This window comes from Balaenoptera acutorostrata, chromosome 21, assembly GCF_949987535.1.
Source record: "Balaenoptera acutorostrata chromosome 21, mBalAcu1.1, whole genome shotgun sequence".
In the NCBI taxonomy this organism is placed as follows: domain Eukaryota; kingdom Metazoa; phylum Chordata; class Mammalia; order Artiodactyla; family Balaenopteridae; genus Balaenoptera; species Balaenoptera acutorostrata.
The window spans coordinates 5,191,443-5,217,621 of NC_080084.1; the positions used below are offsets into that span (position 1 = coordinate 5,191,443).

At 39.6% G+C, this 26,179-nt stretch overlaps 1 protein-coding gene across 1 annotated transcript; it reads right to left on the bottom strand.

The window, feature by feature from the left end:
• Positions 1-579: 579 nt before the first annotated feature.
• Positions 580-25,210, bottom strand: LOC103012975 (centrosomal protein of 78 kDa-like). The gene is made up of 8 exons (XM_057537492.1): positions 25,129-25,210; positions 24,838-25,010; positions 24,674-24,746; positions 23,173-23,276; positions 20,992-21,166; positions 7,096-7,215; positions 2,124-3,760; positions 580-1,831 (listed from the first exon to the last, which is right to left on the bottom strand). Exons 1-6 carry the CDS (start codon positions 25,208-25,210, stop codon positions 7,178-7,180), a joined length of 645 nt encoding a protein of 214 aa, XP_057393475.1. The 3' UTR covers positions 580-1,831; positions 2,124-3,760; positions 7,096-7,177.
• Between the last annotated feature and the right edge of the window lie 969 nt (positions 25,211-26,179).

Genomic DNA, 26,179 nt, shown 5'->3' on the forward strand with positions numbered 1-26,179 from the left:
GGGCATCCCTCTCTTGGTCCTGATCTTAGAGGAAAAACTTTCAGCTTTTCACTGTTGAGCATGATATTAGCTGTGGCTTTGTCATATATGTCTTTTATTATGTTGAGGTACATTACTTCTATATCCGATTTTGTTTTTTTTTTTAATCATAAATGGATATTGACTTTGACAAAGCCTTTTTTTTTTCGCATTTGAGATGATCATATGCTTTTTATCCTTCATTTTGTTAATGTGGTGTATGGATTGGTTCTTAAGGATGGTGTATTCTGATTGTCTACTGAAGTGCTTTGAGTAGGGATGTCATTGTCTTTTATTTGAATCACAGCTTGTTATCCTAGCTTTCATCTTGCTATTAGAAGTTTCTGAGGGTGTTTTGGAATTAAAACAATACTGACTTATTTCGAATGTATTCTTCTATTTCTTTCACTTTTTTCCTTTTTTAATTCTAGAATAATTGCTTTCTGAAAGGAAAAATGTCATGGAGTACTGAGAGATGAAATTTTGATTATCGAATGATTTAGGTGGTATAATGCATATAAGAAATATTACTATATTAAAAATCTCTGGAGAGCCTTGTCAGCTTTTCTAGTCTTTATTCAAAACAAGGAAGAGAAAGGTCTTAAATGATCAAACTGAATCTCTCAGGGTGAATCATATCGATAAGAATATTTTTCTGTGTTGGAAGAAGAAGACGTCACAGGCAGGAAAAAAATCTAGGTTGAAATAACACTGGAATGTAGAGATTAGGTGAAAAAGAGGCAAGATATTCTAATTTGTTTCATGCCATAAAATACTCTTCCATGATCAGAGGTCAGTCTGGCTCAGAGAGTAAATCTTATCTTGATGGTGAAATTCTAGTTATTGCCAAGTTACCCTACTAGCTCATAAGATGGTGCTAATTTAATGAGATAAATATTGATTTCCCATCATTACATTAATTTCACTCAACTGTATGATTGCAGAATTTGTCCTGACCTCAGGCCAACTGTTTGAAAACATTATAGTTTCTAGTGACCCAGGTAAGATTATGGGTTGAAAACAACCCAAGGAACTTTCCCAATAGGTCATGTTAACTAGAGTATTCACATCTGTTTGAGTTTCTGTTTCCTTATGTATGAGAAATATTTATTGGTCATTCTCTCCCACACTCCCCCACTCTTTTGACAAAATCCTTCACTCTCCCACCTCACTTTCCCCTTCCCTATACAGTACAGACTGGTATTCCAAACACTGACTATGACAAAACTTTTTAATCAGCAGGGATCTTTCAGGTTAGAAGTAGTAAAAATGACCTTTAGAAGTATAAATCTACATTATTAGAAGATGACAATTAATATTAGGAAGATGACAATTATTAGAAAATATTAGAAGATGACAATTAAACAAACCACTTAGGATTCTCTTGGCTATAAGTAAGAGAAAGCTCCAATGCATTTAATGAGAAAATTTACTGTCTCACAAAACAGGAAGGCTAGACATAGCAAAGTCTCCACGGTCGATGGAGTCACTAGTTCAAAGAAAAATATCAATTGTTCTGTGTCTCCAATCTTCTGTGCAAAGCATTAACTTTCTTCTAATGTTGTGCATCCTCATGGTTATAAAATGATGCCCAGAAGTAAATGGGTCAACATGCTTTCTTATTCCCATTCAATAGAAGCAAGAGAGAAGTGGTCCAAGCCTGGGGGAGAGCCTGGTTCATCTTAGGCAGGGGCCCACCCTTAGACCAATAAGAGTGGCTGGGTGAGATGCCTACTTCAACTGGTTGAATCAAAAGAATCAGGCTCCCTTCTGGAAGTGGGAGTGAGGAAGGTAGGAAAACAAAGTCAAATATCTGTTAGGAAGAACAAAGAAAAAATGGATATTAGATTGGCAGAAAACTATCACATAGGGCATTTGCTGGCAAAATACACAGTTATTCTAGTAATAAAAATACCTTAATTAAATTTTATTCACACCAATGGAAAGGACAGATCCATTCATTCACAAAATTCTTTATTGAACTCCTGGGTGCCACACACTGTCCTATGGGTTCAGTACACATAAGTATATAAGGCAGTCCTCACTCTAAAGGAATTCATTCTGTGTCTGTTTTCGCAATTGAACATGGGTTCCTGTTTGCTTACCACTTGAGAAAACTGTTGTATTTGTCTAGGCAAGAAAGAATGAATGTCTAATGTGTAGTAGATATGGTGATGAAACATGTTTGAAAAATATTCAGGAAGAAAAATCCACAGCATTCGATGCCTGAAAAGATATGAAAGTAAAGGTAAATATGATTCCCATGTTTCTTTCTTGCTCAAAGGTGATGCTGTAAACTGGGATAAAAACTATAGAAGAATGGGTCCGGTAGTATGGAAGGAATCAGGGTCAGAATTTTTTCCCCAATTCCCCTACAGACCTTATTATTGTAAATCTCCTTTGCATGCTTATATATTTGATTAACATGAAAAATAAAAACAAATGCTTAAATGCTTTATGCTATTACAAAAGTGCCCCAGTCCTCACACCCTCTATGATCTATAAAATGATTTTTGATTACACATAGGATATATAGATAATCCAAATGTGGGCAGGAGGAGGTTAAAGGATTATTAATGTTAAAAGGATTTCTTCTGGGACAGTGATATTTGCTGTAAGTGAGGAAAGACACCTCCTTGGTCATTGCCTTGTATCTGTGAAAGGAAGAAACTATGGAGATGGAGAAATTGGAGACATCACAGAGACAGGGTGACTACTTTCTTGGGGCCCTTTGGTGAGGGGTGCTGGATATTTACCTGTTCTCTTTCAGTCCCCCAATTATCCTTTGATACTTTTTTGTAATCTGTTGTGGGAATCTACAAAATGTAGTTCTCAGATTCTTTACCAGTGGTTTTCTATTTAGTTTCACCAAGAGGAGATACTGGTAGGTGATTAGTAGATGGGAGATGGGGAGAAACTATAATTCTTTCTTGCTCTTTTTCTCTTCCTTCTACCTCTGTCTTTTTAACTTCTTGTTCTGGAGGAGTCTCCTCCAAGTTCCTGTTCTGAGGCAGTAGCCTCTCTTTGCCTCTTTAGGTTCTCCCAGCCCTAGGGGTGGTGCCTATTTCCTGTGGCACCTAATTGCTGGGTTATCTCATCTTCTTCTATTTGATGCTTCCAGCTCTACAGCTGGATAGGAAGTGTTCAGCAAATGGAGAATAACTAACATACAGGTTTATGTAATCATTATTCCAACAACCTAATGAGGGATGACTGTACATGCTCATTGTAAAAGGCTGAAATATCAACTCTAATTGTTTAGTTAAAGCTACACACAATTTATTAACTATATAATTCTACTATTCTCAAATAATTTCTTCATTCTGAATTCCTAGTTTAAGGGCTCATGTAGACTATCTGGTCTGGAATAGCAACACCTAAACTTTAGCAGACCCCAAGCTACTCAGATAACATGCTGAGGTCTGTCAATGCAGTACTAACAGGAACTCATGTTACGAAATTACTTTCTAATAAGACTCTTCTACAAGAATGGTTTTCAAAAAAAATACAATTAATATCAGAAAAGCCAATGCCAAGATTTCACTTGTAACCATCTTCACCATTGTCATGATTACAGGTTGTGCTGTTGTCCTTCCTCTTCTCCTTTTCTGAACTTTTTTCCCAACTCATGGCTGCAGGCTGATTCTCCATCCTCAGTGCCCAGGTCTTCCAGAGTGCCAGCAGGCTGTCCAAAGTCTCTTAAGGAATCAGTTCTCTGAGGTTTGTTTCTCTAAAGGATTATCTGGATTTTTATCAAAAATAAAACAATTTAAAAAACAAATTATGTCAGTAAATTACATTTAAGTAATATTCTTTAATTTTCAAAGGACATTTTAATATCTTATTATACACATCCCTGGGAAGCAGGGTGAAGCATTTAGCAATAGGCATCACTGAAGGCTGTGGGGTAGGGGATGGCATGATAAGACCTGGAAGAGGCACCTGCCTGCAGGAAGATGCTGGAGTAGAGACATCAATGAGGACTCTCCTACCACAGTCCAGGTGAGTGGAAAACAAGGCCTGAACTAGAGTGGTGGGAGTGGGAATTGGAAGGAGAAAAGCAATGGAAGAAGCACTGTGGTGGTTGAAACTTTAGGACCTGGTGATGGATATGATAAGGAGGTAAGGGGGAAAAGGGTAGAATTTAAAGGCACCTATAGGAGTTCTGATCATTGGTGACTGGAAAAAAGCACTAAATTAGGAAGAGGAGCTGGCTGAGGGAAGGATGATGAAGAACTGGGTTTTAAACATAATTGAGTTTGAGATGCTTGGCAAGATGCTCAGGTGTGAATGTCTGGTGGACAGTTATAAATGAGCTATCAAAGATTAGGGGAACATTTGAAGCTTGAGATGTAGATTTGAGGTTTATCTGCCTCAAATCAATTGTTTAAGTTCTGGGAAAGAATGAGGCGGTTAAATACAGGTCTGTTATAGGGCACAGGGGAGTCATTTCTAGGGAGAGTAGTCTGAAGGAAGTACTTGTGAAGGCTTTATCTGAACAGCATAAAATTAAAATCATATGTTCTCTTAGGTCTGCAATGGTTTCAAAAATAATAATAACACCTGGGTAATTACTAGAACTCTGCATACTTAATTTTGTACCAAATAAAATTTGTACCATACAAAGTTAATATTTTTACATCATGACATTAGAAGTAGTATTTATATGGCTCATGATATTTTTAGAAATTCTAAACATACTTCCTTTATGAATGTACAAGAAAATCTCAACCTATGTCAGGAATTTAGATTCTATAAAAACTTAGATGGGTCCTCTCCAAAAAACCTAGTTACTCAGAAGAAAAAAAGATATCAAGATAGCATTTCTGTCTTATCACTTAGCCAAGTACAGAACCAAGTACAGGTATGAGGCTATGGTCATGTGCAAAGCAACATTTGAGGAGAGGTAGAAAGATGTAGAGTGTAAATGACCCTCCTCTCATCCCTACCCCATGCCTGAAATGCTACTGTTTACTTAACACATGATTCCCTTTTCAGCATTTTCTCAACCCTGGCACTATTGACATTTTGGGCTGAGTAGTTCTTTTGGGGCCTAGCTGTGCATTGTAGGATTTTAGCAACATTCCTGGGCTCTACAATCTGCATGCCAGTAGTACCCCCTCCCCCAGTTGTTTTCAAAATTGTCTCCAGACATTACCAAATGCCCAGTTGGGGGCAAAATTAACCTGGGCTGAGAACCCAGGTTTCCTCACTTCCTTGAAGGTAAATGGCATTATGAGCTGTCATCAGTCTCTTTGTGCAGGAAGGACCAAAAAGAACAGAATTGGCTTAGGTTATGGGAAGACTGAACAAATGACACTGGTGCCTCAGGGAGACTTCACAGAGGCATCTTACAGAGAAGGTAAAAGGAGAGAGGGTCAGGATGGCTGTGGTTGACAAGAGAACTTCCCAGGATGACTGTTGGATGACAAGAGAACAAGCGTGTTGTTCGCCAAGGATGTGTGCTGTACTGGGACATGAATGTGATGTGGCCCACTGCTAGCTGGTTCACCCTGTGTCATATTTATAGACAGTGTTGCATTGTGTGTGGGGGATGTTATGAGCTACCTTCATATAACCTTAGCTTTCTGTGTGTAGATTGGTGGGAATTTCTTGGCTCATTTGGGTGGCATTTTTTAACTGAAGCACAAATAGTGGTATACTGCAGAGATTGGGATTACACCAGTAAGAACTGGACTGTCTGGTTTTCAAATCTCAGCCCTGCCACTTAACAATTATGCCATACTTGTGCTTAATTACCATGTCTGTGAAATGGAGGAACTAATTGTACCTACTTCTCAGTACTGCTTGGGCTACCACAACAGAATACCACAGGCTGAGTGACTTGAATAACAGTGTGATAATGTGATTGATAATATGAAACATATATTTGGTCTCTGTCCCATTTCTGGCACAGAGCTCCTAAAACACTTGGAATTTTCTGTGATGAGAGCAATAATAGGTGTCTTTTGTTATGTTAATGAGGTGGCTTTTGGGAATCACCTAAGGATGAGGGCTGGTTGCCAGGAAAGCCAACCACTGATTAGAGGACTGGAATTTTCAACTTCTCTCCAGGAAGGGGAGAGGGGCTGTAGGTTGAATCAATTGCCAACAGCTGATGATTTAATCAATCAAGTGTATGTAATGAAGCCTTCATAAACACCCAACATACAGGGTTCAGAGAGCTTCCAGGTTGGTGAACATGAGGAGATTCAGGGAGAGTGGTGCACCTGGAGGGGGCATGGAATCTCCTTGCTCTTTCTCCATACTTTGCCCAGTACATGTGTCCTACCTGGTGGTTGCTGAGTTATATCCTTTTATAATAAACTGATAATCCAGTAAGTAAAGTGTTTCTCTGAGTTCTGTGAACTGCTCTAGCAAACTAATCAATCCCAAAGAGGGGGTCCTACGATCTATAGCCAGTTGGCCAAAAGCATGGGAGATAACCTGGATTCGCGATTGGCATCTGAAGGGGGGAGAACAGTCTTGTAAGGGCTGAGCCCTTAAACTGTGGGATATGACTCTATTTCCAGGTAGATAGTGTCAGAAATGAGTTGAATTGTAGGACACTCAGCTGGTGTAGAAGAATAGCTTGGTGTGGGGATAAAAACCCCACACATTGGAATTGATGTGAGAATGTTGGTTGGAGCCAGAATTGGAAACAGAAATTTCCCCACAGTTCTAGAGGCTGGAAGTTTCAGATCAAGGTCCATCTGGCAGGGTTGGTTTCCGGTGAGGGCTCTTTTCCTGGCTTACAGGCAGCCACCTTCTCACTATGTCCTCATGTGGTCTCTCCTTGGTGCATGCACATGCAGAGTGTGCCCTCTGGTGTCCCTTTCTATAAGGCCACTAGTCCTACTGGATCAGCGTTCTACCATTACAAACTCCTTTATCCTTAATTACTTTCTTAGAGGCCTTATCTCCAAGCCAGATGAGTCAGGAACTGAATGGCTTCTCTTAAACATTCTCAGACGCAATTCTGAGAATCTTGACTCTGATAAGGGGAGGGATGTATCTTCTGGAAGAAGGAAATAAATGTTAGGGTAGGAAAGGGGAGAGCTTTGAGGATTAATTTACCTTAGTTGATCCTAAGTCTCTTAATACATCAGATAAATCTTTTTGATAAGAAACAAATGCATTCTGTTTTCTTCTATGACATTCATGTTTTCTCCAGGAACAAACAAGCTTGGAAGAGTTCTGTTATTTGAAATACAGAAAACCAGATGGGTGTCACAAAAATCTCTTGAACAAGTAGATATCCTTGGTTGCAAACCTCTTCTATCCAATTCAGGACACAAGGTGGTATGATTTGATGACTAAAGAAAACCCACTCAAAAATGTCCCTGGGGCCTAGCATAGGACTGGAAATAATTCCATCAGTAGCTTATCTTTTTGTTCCTGTCACAAAAGCCTGAAAATTCTCCTGGGTCCAGCTTTAAGTCCCTAAAACCTTTGTGCAAATTGAAATTTCCTCCCTGATTGAGTCATTGGAGCTGCTCAAGAACCTGTGGCCCTCTGAAGATGAATTTGGGAAAGGACAGAGGGGATGTATCTGCAGGAGGCTAGGTTTACCAGCTTCACAATTTACTTAGGGAAGTTGGCCAGTTTTGCTTCTCTTTTCCCCCTAAAGAAGAGCAACCATTCAAGGCACTTGAATTTTTAGAGCGGTTTTGGATGCAAACTCGCAAGATTCTGACCAAGGCCACATGTTTCTGCCCAATTACAAATTCATGGGAAGGCTCTCCCCACTGTTCTGGGGGTACTTTTGAAGAATTTAAGGAGCAGATCCTCTCCAGAACTGAGGGTTACCACATGGCTCTCAGTTTTCCTACCTTGGCAACCAACAAGATTGTCCAGGTCACTTCAAATTATACTAGGGGCAGAGAAATCTTATTAAATAAGCTTGTCCAAGGGTCATCTAATTCCCTTGAGGAATGTAACCTTGTTTGACTAATTGTTTAAAGTTAATTATGGTCCAGACAGTTTACAACTCTGTCACTCTAGGTAGACATATTTTAGGTTGATTCAGATTTTGGGGCACCCTAATCAGCACAGAGGTCACCCAGCATAATATCATTGAGGTTCTCTCATCTTTGGGGCTATGTAGCTAGAGAAGCATTTAGTGATCCTCAAGTGGATTGAAAGAGCTAATGTTCTTTCAAGTGCCCGCCCGCCCCCCACAAAGGAAGGCTCCAGGAAGAAGTTGTTTAAATGAGAACCACACCAGCATCCTAATGTTGGGGTTGGGGCCAAGGCTGATGACTGCTGGAAATGCCACACTATATCAACACACGTCAGCTTACACCCCTCCCCACCAAATGACAAACAACAACAAAACCTTCGAGATGGATACACCATTATCATTCCCATTTTATAGATGACAAAACTGACACAAAAGTAACTTGTCCAAACCCACACAACCTGGAGTGGGGAGCCAGGATTTGAATCCAGACAGTGTGGTGCCAGAGTCTGTGCCTGTGGCCAGAGCCTCCTAAGGCCTGGTGCCCGTCTACTCTAAGCGTCTTCATTGCTCTTCCCCTTTCATACTCTGCTCAGCGAACGTGAAAAGGAAGAGGACAAGGAGTCTGGGGCTCTCTTCTTGGTTCCTGGCAGGAGCAGTTGTCCTCACTTTCGTAGGATCGCTCCTGCACAATTCACCACTAACAAGTGAGAGGAAAGCAGGGGGAATTTCTGTGGCGCTCAAAGGAACAAGTTGTCCACGGAGTGGCTCCATCTTGAAGTGTCTGAAACACTTTGGGGGGAAGGTAGTTGTCTCGTGGAGTAATGGTAACTAGAGGACTGTGTTATCGGTACCATAGGTTAGTCTGTCTATTCACGGCGAAGGGTCCTACCTTTTCCATCTGTCCTGTGGGGACTCCACTGACTTCCTCTGTATTCTAAGCATCCTGTCATGATGGAGGGCTCTCACAGGTCTGTTATTCCAGCCCCCAGTTTATGCTCCAACTTCAGAACATTTTCAGCTTTTGTCCTTCTAAGTTAAATAATCTATATCACTGAAAATACATACTTATTTGCATTAATATGGATATATGTTTTATGACATTACTTCCTATTTTTATATATTGATGTATAATATTCAGAGACAATATTTCTATAAAATTCCTGAACCAGATGTGGAAGGTATTATACTTTCCTAACTGACAGGTGGTAAGGAAAAATATCCTCTAAATCTCTCCCATCCTTCTTATAATTCCTCACAAACTCACTGCCATTTTTATCATTTCAACTGTACAAGGATCTACATTGGAGTCAACATAAAAAAGAAGAAATGAAAATAAGAGGTAAGAAAGAGTGTATTGTGTATTCACCAGAATGACTACGTTGGAATCCCAGTTCTGGGGACTTCCCTGGTGGTGCAGTGGTTAAGACTCTGCACTCTCAATACAGGCGGCCTGGGTTCGATCTCTGGTCAGGGAACTAGATCCCACATGCCCGTCACAACTAAGAGTTCACATGCCACAACTAAGGAGCCTGCGTGCTGCAACTAAGGAGCCGCCTGCTGCAACTAAGAGCCAGTGCAACCAAATAAATAAATATTAAAAAAAAAAAAAGTATCCCAGTTCTACACTTAGCTTGTGAACTGGGCAAGCTACTTAACTTATTGGTGTCTCAGTTTCCTCATTGTAACATGTGAAGATATTAATAGTACTTCTTAGCCTAAAAAAGTTTTTTTGTTTTTGTTTTTCTTCAGACAAGGGACCCTTCTGTAAATCTTTATAGAGTTTCTGTGAGGGTTAGCTAAGTTAATAGATGTGAAGCAGTTAGAATGGTGCCTAGAGCATATTATTGTTACTTGAATAGAGGATGAAAACTACTACTACCTGATGCAGATATAGTTATGTACCTAGAACAGCTATAATGCACTAAAGAAAACAAGTAATAAGTGAGTTTAGTAAAACAATCAAATCCAAACTAAATCTCACAAATTAAACAATTATAAGAAAAAAATTGTTCTTATAATTCAGCAGTAAGCAGTGCTATGGATGGAATTGTGTTCCTCCCATATCCTTATGTTGAAGTGCTAACCTCCAGTACCTAAAAATGTGGAGGTGGCTTTGGGACTGGGTAATGGATAGAGGCAAGAAGAGTTCTGAGGTGTATGTTTAAAAAAGACTGGGCTGCTTTGAAGAGACTCTTGGTAGAAATATGGGCGTTAAAAGTGCTTTTGGTGAGATCTCTGACACTGGAAGGAAGATGATTCTTTTTATAAAGTGGCAAAAAACTTGACTGAATTCTATTCTATAGTTTGGTGGAAGTGTTGACAGAAAAAAAGCATACACAACCCATATTTGTAGTGAGGTGGATGGACCCAGAGTCTGTCATACAGAGTGAAGTAAGTCAGAAAGAGAAAAACAAATACCATATGCTAACACATATATATGGAATCTAAAAAAAAAAAAAAAGGTTCTGAAGAACCTAGGAGCAGGACAGGAATAAAGACACAGACGTAGAGAATGGACTTGAGGACATGGGAGAGGGGGAAGGGTAAGCTGGGACGAAGTGAGAGTGGCATGGACATATATACACTACCAAATGTAACATAGATGGCTAGTGGGAAGCAGGCGCATAGCACAGGGCCATCAGCCCGTGGGTTTGTGACCACCTAGAGGGGTGGGATAGGGAGGGTGGGAGGGAGACGCAAGAGGGAGGGGATACGGGGATATATGTATATGTATAGCTGATTCACTTTGTTATAAAGCAGAAACTAACACACTATTGTAAAGCAATTATACTCCAATAAAGATGTTAGAAAAAAAAAAGAATACACAACCTAAAAGTTGAGAGTTATGTTTTATTTGGCGGACAAAACTGAGCACTTAAGCCTGGGATACAGCCTCTCAGATAGCTGCAAGGGACTGATCCAAAGACATAAAGAGGAGGCAGGATATACAAGTAGTCGGAGCATCAAAAGATTACTGTTTTTTTTTTTTTTAACATCTTTATTGGAATATAATTGCTTTACAATGGTGTGTTAGTTTCTGCTGTATAACAAAGTGAATCAGCTATACGTATACATATATCCCCATATCCCCTCCCTCTTGCGTCTCCCTTCCACCTTCCCTATCCCACCCCTCTAGGTGGTCACAAAGCACCGAGCTGATCTCCCTGTGCTATGTGGCTGCTTCCCACTAGCTAGCTATCTCACATTTGGTAGTATATATAAGTCCATGCCACTCTCTCACTTCGTCCCAGCTTACCCTTCTCCCTCCCCATGTCCTCAAGTCCATTCTCTACATCTGCGTCTTTATTCCTGTCCTGCCCCTAGGTTCTTCAGAACCATTTTTTTTTAGATTCCATATATTAATAATTAATTAATATTAATTAAAGAAAACCAGATGTCTCAAATTAAGGAATTTAGCACTTTTCTATGTATGGGAAGATGCAAGAGTCTGAAATCATTCCTTTCATATGCACCGCACCTATCTGAGGCCAGTGTACTGTGTTCTCTCATCTCAGGGTGCACTGTCAGGGGAGGCTGCAGCAGCTGACTGCTAGATGGCGGGCATCCTGTCTCCATCCTGAGTTCCCTCAGGGCTCATTGTGGGGCAGCTGTAATGTGATGGCTTGATGGCTGCAGCATCCTTTGTTTACTGATATGGCAGGCAATGTCATATTTAATTCATAGAAGGTAAGACATGTGAGTGATGAATTTGGATTTTTTTTTTTTAATAAATAGATTTTTTTAAAAATATTTATTTATTTATTTATTTATGGCTGTGTTGGGTCTTCGTTTCTGTGCGAGGGCCTTCTCCAGCTGCGGCAAGCAGGGGCCACTCCTCATCGCGGTGCGCGGGCCTCCCACCATCGCGGCCTCTCTTGTTGCGGAGCACAGGCTCCAGATGCGCAGGCTCAGCAGCTGTGGCTCACGGGCCTAGCTGCTCCGCGGCACGCGGGATCCTCCCAGACCAGGGCTCGAACCCGTGTCCCCTGCATTGGCAGGCGGACTCTCAACCACTGCGCCACCAGGGAAGCCCTGAATTTGGATATTTAGTTGAGGAGATTCCTAAGCATTCATAGTAGAATGTGAGAGGAGAGAGATAAGTTGAAGAAGAAATTGTTAAGCAAAAAGCAAAAAGGAACCAGAATTTGAGATCTGGAAAATTCTCAACCTATCCATATTGCAAAACACAAGAAAGTGTGTTCTGGAGAGAACACCAGGTTATGGCTAGATCATCACTCCAAAAAGAGATTATGGTATGATCACAGATCTAAACAGCTATCTCAGCAGATATGCTGCCAGCTTGGACTGAAGGGTACAGAAACATCATGAAATGAAAGAAGACAGTCAGACTCATAGGATTTTGTCAGTGGGCCTGGGGGACAGAGAAGGAAGCCTAAAAGTATTATTCTCCAGCCTTAACATTTAATGGAGTTTGACTTGCTAGTTTTTGGACTTGCTTGGGACCCTTTCTTTTTTTCTGATTTCTCCCTTTTGGAAGGTAGATGTCTATCCTATGCCTGTCCCATCATTGTATTTTGAAAGCAGATAACTTTTCTGATTTCACAAGTTTGCAGCTGGAGAGGAATTTTGACTCAGGATGAATCATACCTCAAGTCTCACTCACATCTTACTTGCATGAAATTTTGGACTTAGAGTTGATGCTAGACTAGGTTAAATCTTTGAGGGCCATAGGATTAGGTGAAAGTATTTTGCATGGGAAAAGGACATGAATTTGGGGAGGGGGCAGAGGGAACAACGTTATGGGCTGGATTGTGTTCCCTCAAAATTTGTATGTTGAAGTCCTGACCAATAGTACCTCAGAATGTGTCTGTATTTGGAGACAGGGCATTTAAAGAGACAATTAAGGTAAAAAGAGGTCATATGAGTAATGTAATCCAATATAGCATAATAAGCCAATAGTGATAATAATAATAATAAATTATATAAATAATAATTTATAAGTATATAGTAGTATTATATTTTATTATTATAATAAAATATATTAATAATAATAATATAAATAATAATAATCCAATACAGCATTCTTATAAGAAGAAGAGATTAGGAAACAGACAACACAGAGACTGTATGAGGACACAGGGAGAAGACAGCCATCTGCAACCCAGGTGGAGAGGCCTCAGGAGAAATCAAACCTGTCAACACCTTGATCTTGGACTTTTAGCCTCAAGAACTGTGAGAACATTAATTTCCATTGTTTAAGCCACTCAGCCTGTGGTATTTTGCCCTAGCAGACTGATACAACCAGTTAGAAAATATAATGGGAAACTACCATTTAAATAGGCTCCACTCTGAATTGTCAGAGAAATACTCTTGAAAGCAAAAAGCATGACCTCTCCTTAATCTGGGGCCTCACATGTCCACTTGGGAGACTCAGTACTTCTTTGTGGGCCTCCCACTTTCACATTGTTATTCCAAATCTGTCTGCTTCGGGAACTGCTATTCTATAAACACCTCCTTTCTGGAAGACAGCCTTGCCTCACATTTGCAGAATTAAAAGGTCCATGTAGGGGGATTTCTCAGAGCAAAGGATAAAGCTACCCCAATGGGAGTACTGGAATCTCAGCATTTAGGGAGATGGTGGGGAAGAAAAGACAATGAAGAGTTTGCTTTAGGAATGCAAGCACTGCCTTTCACCAGTAGCGGTTTCATGCATCTTGGAATTTGAGTTTTATACAAGCATTTGGTCAAAGTAGCAGCAGGCACCTCATGGTCTGATGGGCTGTGCAATAAGTTGAATGAATTTCAGCCCCCAGACTGCACTGTGCAAAAATATAGCATCTCTTTATTTTCTATAAAGGAAAAACCAAGTCCAAAGATTGAAAAAGCAGGCAAGCACTGAGCTTATTTACTTGCTATACAAAGAAACTCACATGCCTGAGTAATTTGCCAAGTGGCTCCCTGGGGGAAAAAAATCAGGAGGTTTTGTTTTGTTTTGTTTTTTTTATGGCTAGGAAGGAGAGTTTAGTAGTGACTATATGAATCAAATATTAACACTTTCAGGTTGGATAGGGCCAAATCATTACACAAGTTTGTTTGTTTGTTTTTATCTTGTTGGTTACAAAAAGTCCCACTGTTCATTGGTCAAAAAAGGGTCTTTGATTACATCCAATGAGGCTCTGGTGTAGTGGCTAGGTCAGGTTTTTTAGCTTTGGTTAGAGATCACAGTTGCTTATTAATGTTGGTTAGTTAGAACAAAATCTCAAAACACACAACATTCATTTTAATATCTCCTAGGGGATTGATGCTGCAAGTGGAAAGTTCTTCATTTACACTCTCATTTACCCTGGCCAGTGAGAAATGTGAGCACAGTCATTCTTGGCACTTGGCTTCCCCTTGGTTTTGTGCTGCAGTTTCAGAGTTTCATCCAGGGTGAAGGTGTTAACTATGCAAGATAGGGGAGAGTCCTCTGGTCATTGGCCATCTGTCCTCACAGCTACCACTGAGAAAGACATCCATTGTCCCTGTTGGCATTTCTTCCTCAGAATCAGAACTCTTTCTTCTACTTCATGCTCCAGATTCAATGAGGTTCTGACATGAGGGGAGAACTCAGAGTTCTTAGTTATTGATCAACGTGGTCATTAAGTCATTCAAAATTCATTCCTCCCTCTCTCAGCTAAGATAATCTCTCATCTAAGGTCTTTCAATTCACACTCTTTAAGTGCAAACCAGTATGGCTTCCTTCACTTGTCCCCTTACAAGATATACTTAATGTTTGTGCATAATATTATAATTATAATATTTAATGATCTAATAATTTTAATATTTAAATAAAATATTTAGGGCATAATTGACTCCATGATTTCTTAGTTGGTTGCCCAAACTCTTTCCTTCCCCATCAAGAGCTTCTAAATTATTACTAAATAACCAGTTAACGCTTTGGTAAGAATTGGTTTATAGGTTGTGAATGAAAATTGTTGCCTGCCATATCAACAAACAAAGGATGCTGCAGCCATCAAGCCATCAGCAACCGCTGCCCCCAATGGTGGACCCTGAGGGAACTCAGGATGGGGAAGAACAGGATACTGGCCTTAGATAGCTAAGGTGTATATCAAAGGAATGGTTTCAAGGAGCCCAGACTCTTGCATCTTCCCATACATAGAAAAGTACTAAATTTATAACTTGAGATGTCTGGTTTTCTTTAATTAACAGTAATCCTTTTTTAAATAAAATTTTTATTGGAGTATAGTTGATTTACAATGTTGTGTTAGTTTCTGGTGTACAGCAGAGTGAACCAGTTATACATATACATATATCCACTCTTTTTCTTTTAGAATTTAATTTTTTAGATTCTTTTCCCATATAGGTCATCACAGAGTATTGAGTAGAGTTCCCTGTGCTATACAGCAAGCTTTTATTAGTTATCTATTTTATATAGATTTAGGTGTATATGTCAATCCCAATCTCCCAATTTATCCCTCCCCTGCCCCCGGCCTTATCTCCTGGTGACCATAAGTTTGTTTTCTACATCCGTGGTTCTACTTCTGTCTTGTAAATAAGTTCATTGTATTTTTTTTTTTAGATTCCACATATAAGCGATATCATATGATATTTGTCTTTCTGTATCTGACTTACTTCACTCAGCATGACAGTCGCTATGTTGCAAATGTTGTTGCAAATGGCATTATTTTGTTCTTTTTTATGGCCGAGTAATATCCCATTGCATATATACACCACATCTTCTTTATCCATTACTCTCTTGATGGACATTTAGGTTGCTTCATGTCCTGGCTATTGTAAATAGTGCTGCAATGAACACTGGGGTGCATGTGCTTTTTGAATTATGGTTTTCTCTGGGTATATGCCCAGGAGTGGGATTGCTGGGTCAAATGGTAGCTCTATTATTAGTTTTCTAAGGAACCTCCATACTGTTCTCCATAGTGGTTGTACCAATTTACATTCCTACCAACAGAACCCAAGAGGGTTCCCTTTTCTCCACACCCTCTCCAGCATTTATTTTTTGTAGATTTTTTGATGATGGCCATTCTGACCAGTGTGAGGTGATACCTCATTGTAGTTTTTATTTGCATTTCTCTAATAATTAGTGATGGATTAAAGATCTAAATGTAAGGCTGGACACTATAAAAATCTTAGAGGAAAACATAGGCAGAACACACTTTGACATAAATAGCAGCAAGATATTTTTTGATCCACCTCCTAGAGTAATGAAAATAAAAACAAAAATAAACAAAAGGGATCCAATTAAACTTAAAAGCATTTGCATAGCAAAGGAAGCCATCAACAAAACAAAAAGATGACCCTCAGAATGGGAGAAAATATTTGCAAATAAAGCAACCAACAAAGGATTACTATCCAAGATATACAAACAGCCCATGTAGCTCAATATCAAAAAAAGAAATAATACAATCAAAAAATGGAAAGAAGGGGGAGGAACCAAGATGGTGGAGCAGAAGGACGTGCTCTCACTCCCTCCTGCGAGAGCACTGGAATCAAGACTAGTTGCTGGAAATCATCGACAGGAGGACACTGGAACTCACCAAAAGGGATACCCCACATCCAAAGACAAAGGAGAAGCCACAATGAGACGGTACGAGGGGCACAATCACAGTAAAATCAAATCCAATAACTGGTGGGTGGGTGACTCACAGACTGGCGAACACTTATACCACAGAAGTCCACCCACTGGAGTGAAGGTTCTGAGTCCCACGTCAGGCTTCCCAACCTGGGGGTCCGGCAACGGGAGGAGGAATTCCTAGAGAATCAGACTTTGAAGGCTAGTGGGAATTGATTGCAGGACTTCAACAGGACTGGGGGAAACAGAGACTCCTCTTGGAGGGCACACACAAAGTAGTGTGCACATCAGGACCCACGGGAAGGAGCAGTGACCCCAGGGGAGATTGAACCAGACCTACCTGCTAGTGTTGGAGGGTCTCCTGCAGAGGCAGGGGGTGGCTCTGTTTCACCATGGGGACAAGGACACTGGCAGTAGAAGTTCAGGGAAGTACTCCTTGGTATGAGCCCTTCCAGACTCTGTCATTAGCCCCACCAAAGAACACAGGTAGGCTCCAGTGTTGGGCTGCCTCAGGCCAAACAACCAACAGGGAGGAAACCCAGTCCCACCCAAAAACAGTCAAGTGGATTAAAGTTTTACTGAGCTCTGCCCACCAGAGCAACAGTCAGCTCTACCCACCACCGGTCCCTCCCATCAAGCCACTTAGATAGCCTCATCCACCAGAGGGCAGAGGCAGAAGCTTTGCTCCACATCCAGTCATTTCCTGCCCACGCTGGCCAGGCTGCTGAACGGACTGACGCCAGATGCTTCATACAGAGGCAATCGTGCTCCCCTTTCTCAGTCTCTCTTCAGAAACAGGATGTGCTTAGCTTCTTGGTATTTCCCTGCAAGCTCCAAATTGTCCACACATGCCAATGTCTAGGTGAACTGATTAGGGACTCAGTCTCTAATATCCCAACTGCCCCTTTCCAGACCTTTGCTTCCCCAGCTCCTCTCACATTTTAACAAAGTCTAGATACATGCAGTATCTCCAGTTTGTCATGTGTGTGTGTGTGTGGCGGGTGGTGGGGCATGGTGGGAAGAGAGAGAGACAGAGACCTGGCATATAGTAGGTATCCAATAAATACTTGTTAAATTAAAAAAAAAAAGGAGAAGTTACAACAGACACCGCAGAAATACAAAGCATCCTAAGATACTACTACAAGCAACTCTATGCCAATAAAATGGACAACCTGGAGAAAATGGACAAATTCTTAGAAAGGTATAACCTTCCAAGACTGAACCAGGAAGAAACAGAAAATACGAGGAGACCAATCACAAGTAATGAAATTGAAACTGTGATTAAAAATCTTCCAACAAACAAAAGTCCAGGACCAGATGGCTTCAGAGGTGAATTCTATCAAACATTTAGAGAAGAGCTAACACCCATCCTTCTTAAACTCTTCCAAAAAACGGCAGAGGAAGGAACACTCCCAAACTCATTCTATGAGGCCACCATCACCCTGATCCCAAAACCAGACAAAGACACTACAAAAAAAGAAAATTACAGACCAATATCACTGATGAATATAGATGCAAAAATCCTCAACAAAATACTAGCAAACAGAATCCAACAACACATTAAAAGGATCATACACCACGATCAAGTGGGATTTATCCCAGGGATGCAAGGATTCTTCAATATACGCAAATCAATCAATGGGATACACCATATTAACAAATTGAAGAATAAAAACCATATGATCATCTCAATAGAGGCAGAAAAAGCTTTTGACGAAATTCAACACCCATTTATGATAAAAACTCTCCAGAAAGTGGGCATAGAGGGAACCTACCTGAACATAATAAAGGCCATATACGACAAACCCACAGCAAACATCATTCTCAATGGTGAAAAACTGAAAGCGTTTTCTCTAAGATCAGGAACGAGACAAGGATGTCCACTCTCACCACTATTATTCAACATAGTTTTGGAAGTCCTAGCCACGGCAATCAGAGAAGAAAAAGAAATAAAAGGAATATAAGTTGGAAAAGAAGAAGTAAAACTGTCACTGTTTGCAGATGACATGATACTATACATAGAGAATCCTAAAAATGCCACCAGAAAACTACTAGAGCTAATCAATGAATTTGGTAAAGTTGCAGGATACAAAATTAATGCACAGAAATCTCTTGCATGCCTATACACTAATGATGAAAAATCTGAAAGAGAAATTATGGAAACACTCCCATTTACCATTGCAACAAAAAGAATAAAATACCTAGGAATAAACCTACCTAGGGAGACAAAAGACCTGTATGCAGAAAACTATAAGACACTGATGAAAGGAATTAAAGATGATACCAACAGATGGAGAGATATACCATGTTCTTGGATTGGAAGAATCAATATTGTGAAAATGACTATACTACCCAAAGCAATCTACAGATTCAATGCAATCCCTATCAAATTACCAATGGCATTTTTTACGGAACTAGAACAAATCATCTTAAAATGTGTATGGAGACACAAAAGACCCCGAAGAGCCAAAGCAGTCTTGAGGGAAAAAAACGGAGCTGGAGGAATCAGACTCCCTGGCTTCAGACTATACTACAAAGCTACAGTAATCAAGACAATATGGTACTGGCACAAAAACAGAAACATCGATCAATGGAACAAGATAGAAAGCCCAGAGATAAACCCACGCACCTACGGTCAACTAATCTATGACAAAGGAGGCAAAGATAGACAATGGAGAAAAGACAGTCTCTTCAATAAGTGGTGCTGGGAAAACTGGACAGCTACATGTAAAAGAATGAAATTAGAACACTCCCTAACACCAGACACAAAAATAAACTCAAAATGGATTTGAGACCTAAATGTAAGACTGGACACTATAAAACTCTTAGAGGAAAACATAGGAAGAACACTCTTTGACATAAATCACAGCAAGACCTTTTTTGATCCACCTCCTAGAGTAATGTAAATAAAGACAAAAATACACAAATGGGACCTAATGAAACTTCAAAGCTTTTGAACTGCAAAGGAAACCATAAACAAGATGAAAAGACAACCCTCAGAATGGGAGAAAATATTCGCAAACGAATCAACGGACAAAGGATTAATCTCCAAAATATATAAACAGCTCATGCAGCTCCATATTAAAGAAACAAACAACCCAATCCAAAAATGGGCAGAAGACCTAAACAGACATTTCTCCAAAGAAGACCTACAGATGGCCAAGAAGCACATGAAAAGCTGCTCAATATCACTAATTATTAGAGAAATGCAAATCAAAACTACAATGAGGTATCACCTCACACCAGTTAGAATGGGCATCATCAGAAAATCTACAAACCACAAATGCTGGAGAGGGTGTGGAGAAAAGGGAACCCCCTTGCACTGTTGTTGGGAATGTAAATTGATACAGCCACTATGGAGAACAGTATGGAGGTTCCTTAAAAAACTAAAAATAAAATTATCATATGATCCAGCAATCCCACTACTGGGCATATACCCGGAGAAAACCATAATTCAAAAAGACACATGCACCCCAATGTTCACTGCAGTGCTATTTACAAGAGCCAGGTCATGGAAGCAACCTAAATGCCCATCGACAGACGAATGGATAAAGAAGATGTGGTACATATATACAATGGAATATTATTCAGCCATAAAAAGGAACGAAATTGAGTCATTTGTTGAGACGTGGATGGATCTAGAGACTTCATTCTAGAGTGAAGTAAGTCAGAAAGAGAAAAAGAAATATTGTATATTCACGCATGTATGTGGAACCTAGAAAAACGGTACAGATGAACCGGTTTGCAGGGCAGAAGTTGAGACACAGATGTAGAGAACAAACATATGGACACCAAGGGGGGAAAACCACGGTGGCGTGGGGATGGTGGTGTGCTGAATTGGGTGATTGGGATTGACATGTATACACTGATGTGTATAAAACTGATGACTAATAAGAACCTGAAGTATAAAAAAAAAAAAAAAGTCTTAAAAATATGTCACACTTAGTCATTCCACTTCTAGGACCTTATTCTACAGAAGTAATCCCAGTGGACACAGAGACGTATATACAACGTATTCACATTGTTTCTGACAGGGAAAAGCAAACTGTGTAAATCTAATTGCAAAGAATTGATTAAACTATGGGACATCAATACGATGGAATACTACATGATACATCATTAAGTGAAAAAAGCAGGAATATGAAACAGCAAGTATACTACAATTCTATTTTTGTAATCCCTAAGCGTACAAATATATTTATAGAAAAATAAAAGACTGAAAGTGTATGCACCAAAATGAACAGTGACTATGTCTGGGTATTAAGATTATAGGTAATTGTTCTCTTGTTACTCTGTATTTTCTATAAAGAATGTATGCAACTCTTAGAGACAGATTAAAAGCAAAATAAAAGTTATCAGTAAAATGAGGCTTTTAAAAAAATCCTATCACAACAGTATCATGCCAAAAGCTAAGCATATATCATATTAAAAATTCAGTATTTTCAATTTTAGAATTTACCTCTAAGCCATAAATCCTCACTAAGAGATTCTGCCAAAGCACTTGCACCCAGGTCACCAATGAGCGTGTTGCAGTTCAGAGTGATGCTCCTCAAACCAGCCATACAGTCAAGCTCAGGTCTCCTGGAACGAAGACTCTCAGCCCAGGTTTCTTCATGCCTTCTGGTAGTCTGATACTTCAAAGATTTAATGGGATGAAATTAAGAAGCTTGAAGAAGGAAACAGGGTGTGCCTACTGAGTATGGCTTACTATGTCAGAGATTTACACACACACATATCAAGCATATATGCCAGGAGAATCAACCTGAGAAATTAAACAGTCACTGCTGCTTTACGAGTCCAGTGACCCAGATTCTACTTGGTCAGTGATTAGATTCCAGCCACTGGATGACCTGCTTTTGAACAGTTATGTAAAGTTGGACAACTCAATTACAGTCTATGAATTCTTTTCCTTATCTTCTAAGTCAGGGAATTGCTTCTAAATTCTATCATTGCTGAGGCTCTAAATGTCATCATTCTGTCCTCCAATGGTCTCCAAACACCTGACTGGGCAACCCATAAGAAAACTTTGTAATATGCATCTTGTTTTTTAACAAATTATATACACGAAGTTCTATACATATAATGTATGTACATTATAAACGACACAGATAGTGTTTAAATGATACAAAGCTAAATAGGTTCTAATATGTTCTTTTCCTAACTCCTAAGGCATTATTTTATTTATTTTTAAAAAATATTTATTTATTTGTTTGTTTGTTTGTTTGGCTGTGCCGGGTCTTTAGTTGCAGCATGCCGGATATTTTAGTTGTGGCATGTAGGCTCTTAGTTACGACAGGCACGTGGGATCTAGTTCCTTGAGCAGGGATCGAACCCAGGCCCCCTGCATTGGGAGCACAGAGTCTTAACTGCTGGACCGCCAGGGAAGTCCCAGGCATTATTTTAAAAACTATATTTACAAAATGGATCTCACATGCTCCCTAGGGTATGCACACCAACTTTAGAGGCCTGGACTCTGCACAGCCAGTTGGATGTGCCTTGGGAAAATAATGGTTTGACATTTAACCACATGTATTGTCTTAAAGACATTCAATTCTTTATATTCATAAAATAAAGTTTGGTAACAGGGAACACTGACTTTAAGTGAAAAAAGTCTTATTACATTCTTGAAAAAAATAAAAGACTCAAAGTGCCTTTGACACTCTAAAATGAACATCATTAGGGTCATTTTTCTATTAACAATACCTTATAAAAGCTCCAAGCAGAAATAACAGCAATCACTTACACAGTGCTTAGTATGTGCCAGGCACTATTTATACAAATTAGTTCATTTAAACCTCATAATGAGGCACAGAGGTTAAGTGATTTGTCCATGGTCACTTGCTATGAAATGGGAGACAGGGAATTTGAACCTAGGCCATTTGGCTTAGGCACCCAAGTTCTTGACTGTTTTCAACCCCAGGGGTCAATGGACTTGCCCTGTATAGGCTTAAAGAATTTTTCAATTTTTAAAATCTAAATTTAAACATTTCCAGCTTTGTGGGCTATACAGTTTCTGTTGCAACTACTCAACCCCACTGGCGTAGGGTGAAAGTAGTCATAGCTATCATGTAAACAATGGGTGCGACTATGTTCCAAAAAAACTTTCTTTACCAGGCGACGGGCTGGATCTGGCCCACCAGCCATAGTTTACCTACCCTTGATCTGCACCATCAAACTATTCAGAAGGCTTCATGTCAAATTATTAAATAACTTTAGGCCTAAATACAGTAATTATAACCACTATAAAGTTGTTAAGGCATTATTTTAAAAACTGTATTTACAAATTGCTGATGTAGTGATTTTTATTACCTTATAAACTACAGCAGCTAGTAAACACTTGATTCATTTAAGTCTTGAAGACTATAATGGCATAGTTTTTTCACAGTATCACAATAATGTTTTCAGTAACTAAAAATACATAAAAATATTATTATATATTAAATCTCTTATTTCTAAAATTAAGTGGACTATCTTTACTAAATGGCAGAATCCCAAACTGAAAACTGGTCATATTCTTTCAACAAAACGAAAGCTGCACTCACACGTACCAAAAGACAAAAATTAACTGCCATCTGTATCAATATATTAATGTGCTTCAATCACATATGTTTTCATGAAAGTTCAAACATAAAAAAATCACCTTTAAGATCTTGGCCATGTGATCTGCTCCCTGCCATGTCAGATTACATCCCGTGAAGTTTACTGTCTTAAGAGTGGTAGAGTTCTTTACACCTTGACAAATAACTAAAAGAAAGAAAAAAAACCACACACACAATAAGATGAAGAGACTATACATTTGTCAATCTTGACTTATTTGCTTTTCTTGAGTCAATTGGAGGTTTATAGCCACATTCTTAAAATCATTAACTACAATCTTCCCAAACAGGTAACTGACGAACAGATGCATTCGAAAACTTGTCAGTAACAAAGTGTTATTCCAGTTTACAGCAGCAATTTAATTCTATTTAGATACTAAAACTGAATACACTGAATACTGCAAACTTTATTCCCAACCACTCAGTAAAATACTACATACCTTTTGAGACATAGGGAAAAAAAGAAAAACCTAAAAATCTTAAGACTCTTCCTATTTTCATTTCCAATGAGACTTCCCAATCTTGATGATCAATCAGCGATTTAAATGTCAACTATAACCCAGTATTTTATTAGGTGCTATGCAGTATAGTAGAGCAATAGAAGAGAGAGGACCTCAAACCCTCTGCTCCCTCAAATTGAAAGGCAGGCTTCCTTACCCCTCCAGACCACTACTAGACACAGGGAACACACACTAATGTTTCAGGACCCCAACTAACAGTCACCTGCTTTGTGATTACTTCCGTGACACACCCCCACTAACACCACTGACTCTGCTGCTCCTACGGGACATTACATATATTTCCTATTTTAACACATACCACAGTGCATTATAAATATGATTGCAGATACATGTTCTAACAATTTAAAGATAATGATGACTTTTTGGTCTTTACATCTTGCTATTTCCCTTCCCATAATATTTCTTGAAGAGAAACATTAAAATATAGACAAACAGAGTCAGCTCTACCCACCACCAGAGCCTCCCATCAAGCCTCTTAGATAGCCTCAACCACCAGAGGGCAGACAACAGAAGCAAGAAAAACTACAATCCTGCAGCCTGTGGACCAAAAACCACAGTTACAGAAAGATAGAGAAGATGAAAAGGCAGAGGGCTATGTACCAGATGAAGGAACAAGAAAAAACCCCAGAAAAACAACTAAATGAAGTGGAGATAGGCAACCTTCCAGAAAAAGAATTCAGAATAATGATAGTGAAGATGATCCAGGACCTCGGAATAAGAATGGAGGCAAAGATTGAGAAGATGCAAGAAATGATTAACAAAGACCTAGAAGAATTAAAGAAAATATAGACAAACACAAAAAAAACAGAAAATATACAAAATGTGTGGTTTGTGGCTTAACACAAACTTAAGTAAAATTAGTTCTGACGGTATCCAGCATGACAAACTTCCACAGTACAAATGAGAATGGACCAAGGTTTGAGCATGAACAACACCAAGAAAAGGTAGACAGGAAGTAACATGGTGTGTAGGAAATCACGAGACCAGTCTAATGAGAAGAGGCTTAAACAAGACTGAAACTCACTTTCTAAACCTCCATCTCCAAGTGGACAATTCGCAAGACACAGGTGCACCCAAGTGGCCAATTTATTCCATCCCTTTAATGGGGAGAACAAGTTTAAAATTTTATTGCTTTAGTTTGCTCCAAAAGCAACTATCAAATGTTGGCAGGACACAATGAAGGCTTACCTTTGTTAACATAGTTAAGTCGCTCTCTCTAACAACTAGCCCATTTAGCTCCAGGTTCCTTAGCGCACCCGACACACTTACACAGCATTTAAGAGCTTTACACAACTGCAAGGTCACATCTTTATTTCTTATCGCAGGAACACGACTTCTGTAAACTTTATTTCTGTCACAACCTAAACCAAAATTATTGTAAAATGAGTGATTTAAACCATATATTTTATCATCACTAAAAAGCATCTAAATAAAAAAAAAAGCATCTGCTCTGTGCTAAGGATTATCAACGACTCTTGCCCTTAAAGCCTTCATTAAGGAGGGAGATGTATAAACTCAAATTTTCAATCACATGAGATAAAGAACCATAACCTTTGTGCATAGAGGTTCCTTTGGAGGCAAAAAGTTATATCTAAGTGACGGATTCATGATAACCCTGAAGTAGAATCTAGAAAAGATGAGCGTATGCAGAGTTGGAGTAGGAGGTGCATTAACTGCACAGGGAGCACCTGTGCAAAGACACTCAAGCCCGACACCTGCTGGGCACTTTAAATACTGCAGGTGAGGATGACTAAAGGCCAAGGGGCCAAGTGTGAGAAGAGACAGAAATGAAAATAGAGATGCTGGCCTAAGCAAGCCTGGGAGAGAGCATGGCTTGTATCCCACAGGTGATGAGCCCTGGGGCTACCACAGGCTGAGTAAGGGTGCCTCCGCTGATTAGAAAAAGGCGCCCCGCTGCTGAAGGACCGATTAGATAAAGGGAGTGATCACAAAAAGATCCCCTTCCTCAGGGTCAAAGAGCCCCACGAGGCTTGGCCGAGCACAGTTCAGACTACACGCCTCTGGGCAGAGCACACGCTGGGCGGCTAGTATGCACTAACTCTGTGTGGGCAAGCCATTAGCAGCATTATTTTAAGTATATCTTTTTATGTTAGAAGATCACTCAACCCGAGTAGGCAGATGAACTTAGAGGAACTGATGAGCCCAGGGGCCGCGAAACCACCCAGGAGCTTCTGCCATAGTCCGGGCAAAATGTAATATAATATGGATGAAGAAGCAAATTTAGGAGGAGGCCAAAATCTACAAGCTAGACCCACTGGATGAAAAACATAAAGAAAGTTCAGTGAAGGAACTCTGAAGAGAATGGGCTCTGCAATAAATTTTTCTTACATTCAATGTCAAATATTATACAAAATTAAGTACCGTGGCCTTTCAGGTCCCTTCCAGCTATAATTTCTTTTGATTTCTAACTTATTACTCTGGTTAAGTAAAGTCCCTTCAGAGGTACACAACAGTTCTTACACCTGAATGGGATGCAAAGAATAATCTGACTTCTCTTTACCAGGGGATG

Excerpts from the sequence above, each read along its gene's own strand:
- LOC103012975 (XM_057537492.1), bottom strand. The coding sequence starts at position 25,210 with ATGCACAAAGGTTATGGTTCTTTATCTCATGTGATTGAAAATTTGAGT. Across the intron at positions 21,167-23,172 it reads ACATGGCCAAGATCTTAAAG|TATCAGACTACCAGAAGGCA; the intron begins GTGATTTTTTTA and ends AAATCTTTGAAG. Across the intron at positions 7,216-20,991 it reads TGAGGATTTATGGCTTAGAG|AACTCTTCCAAGCTTGTTTG; the intron begins GTAAATTCTAAA and ends TTCAAATAACAG.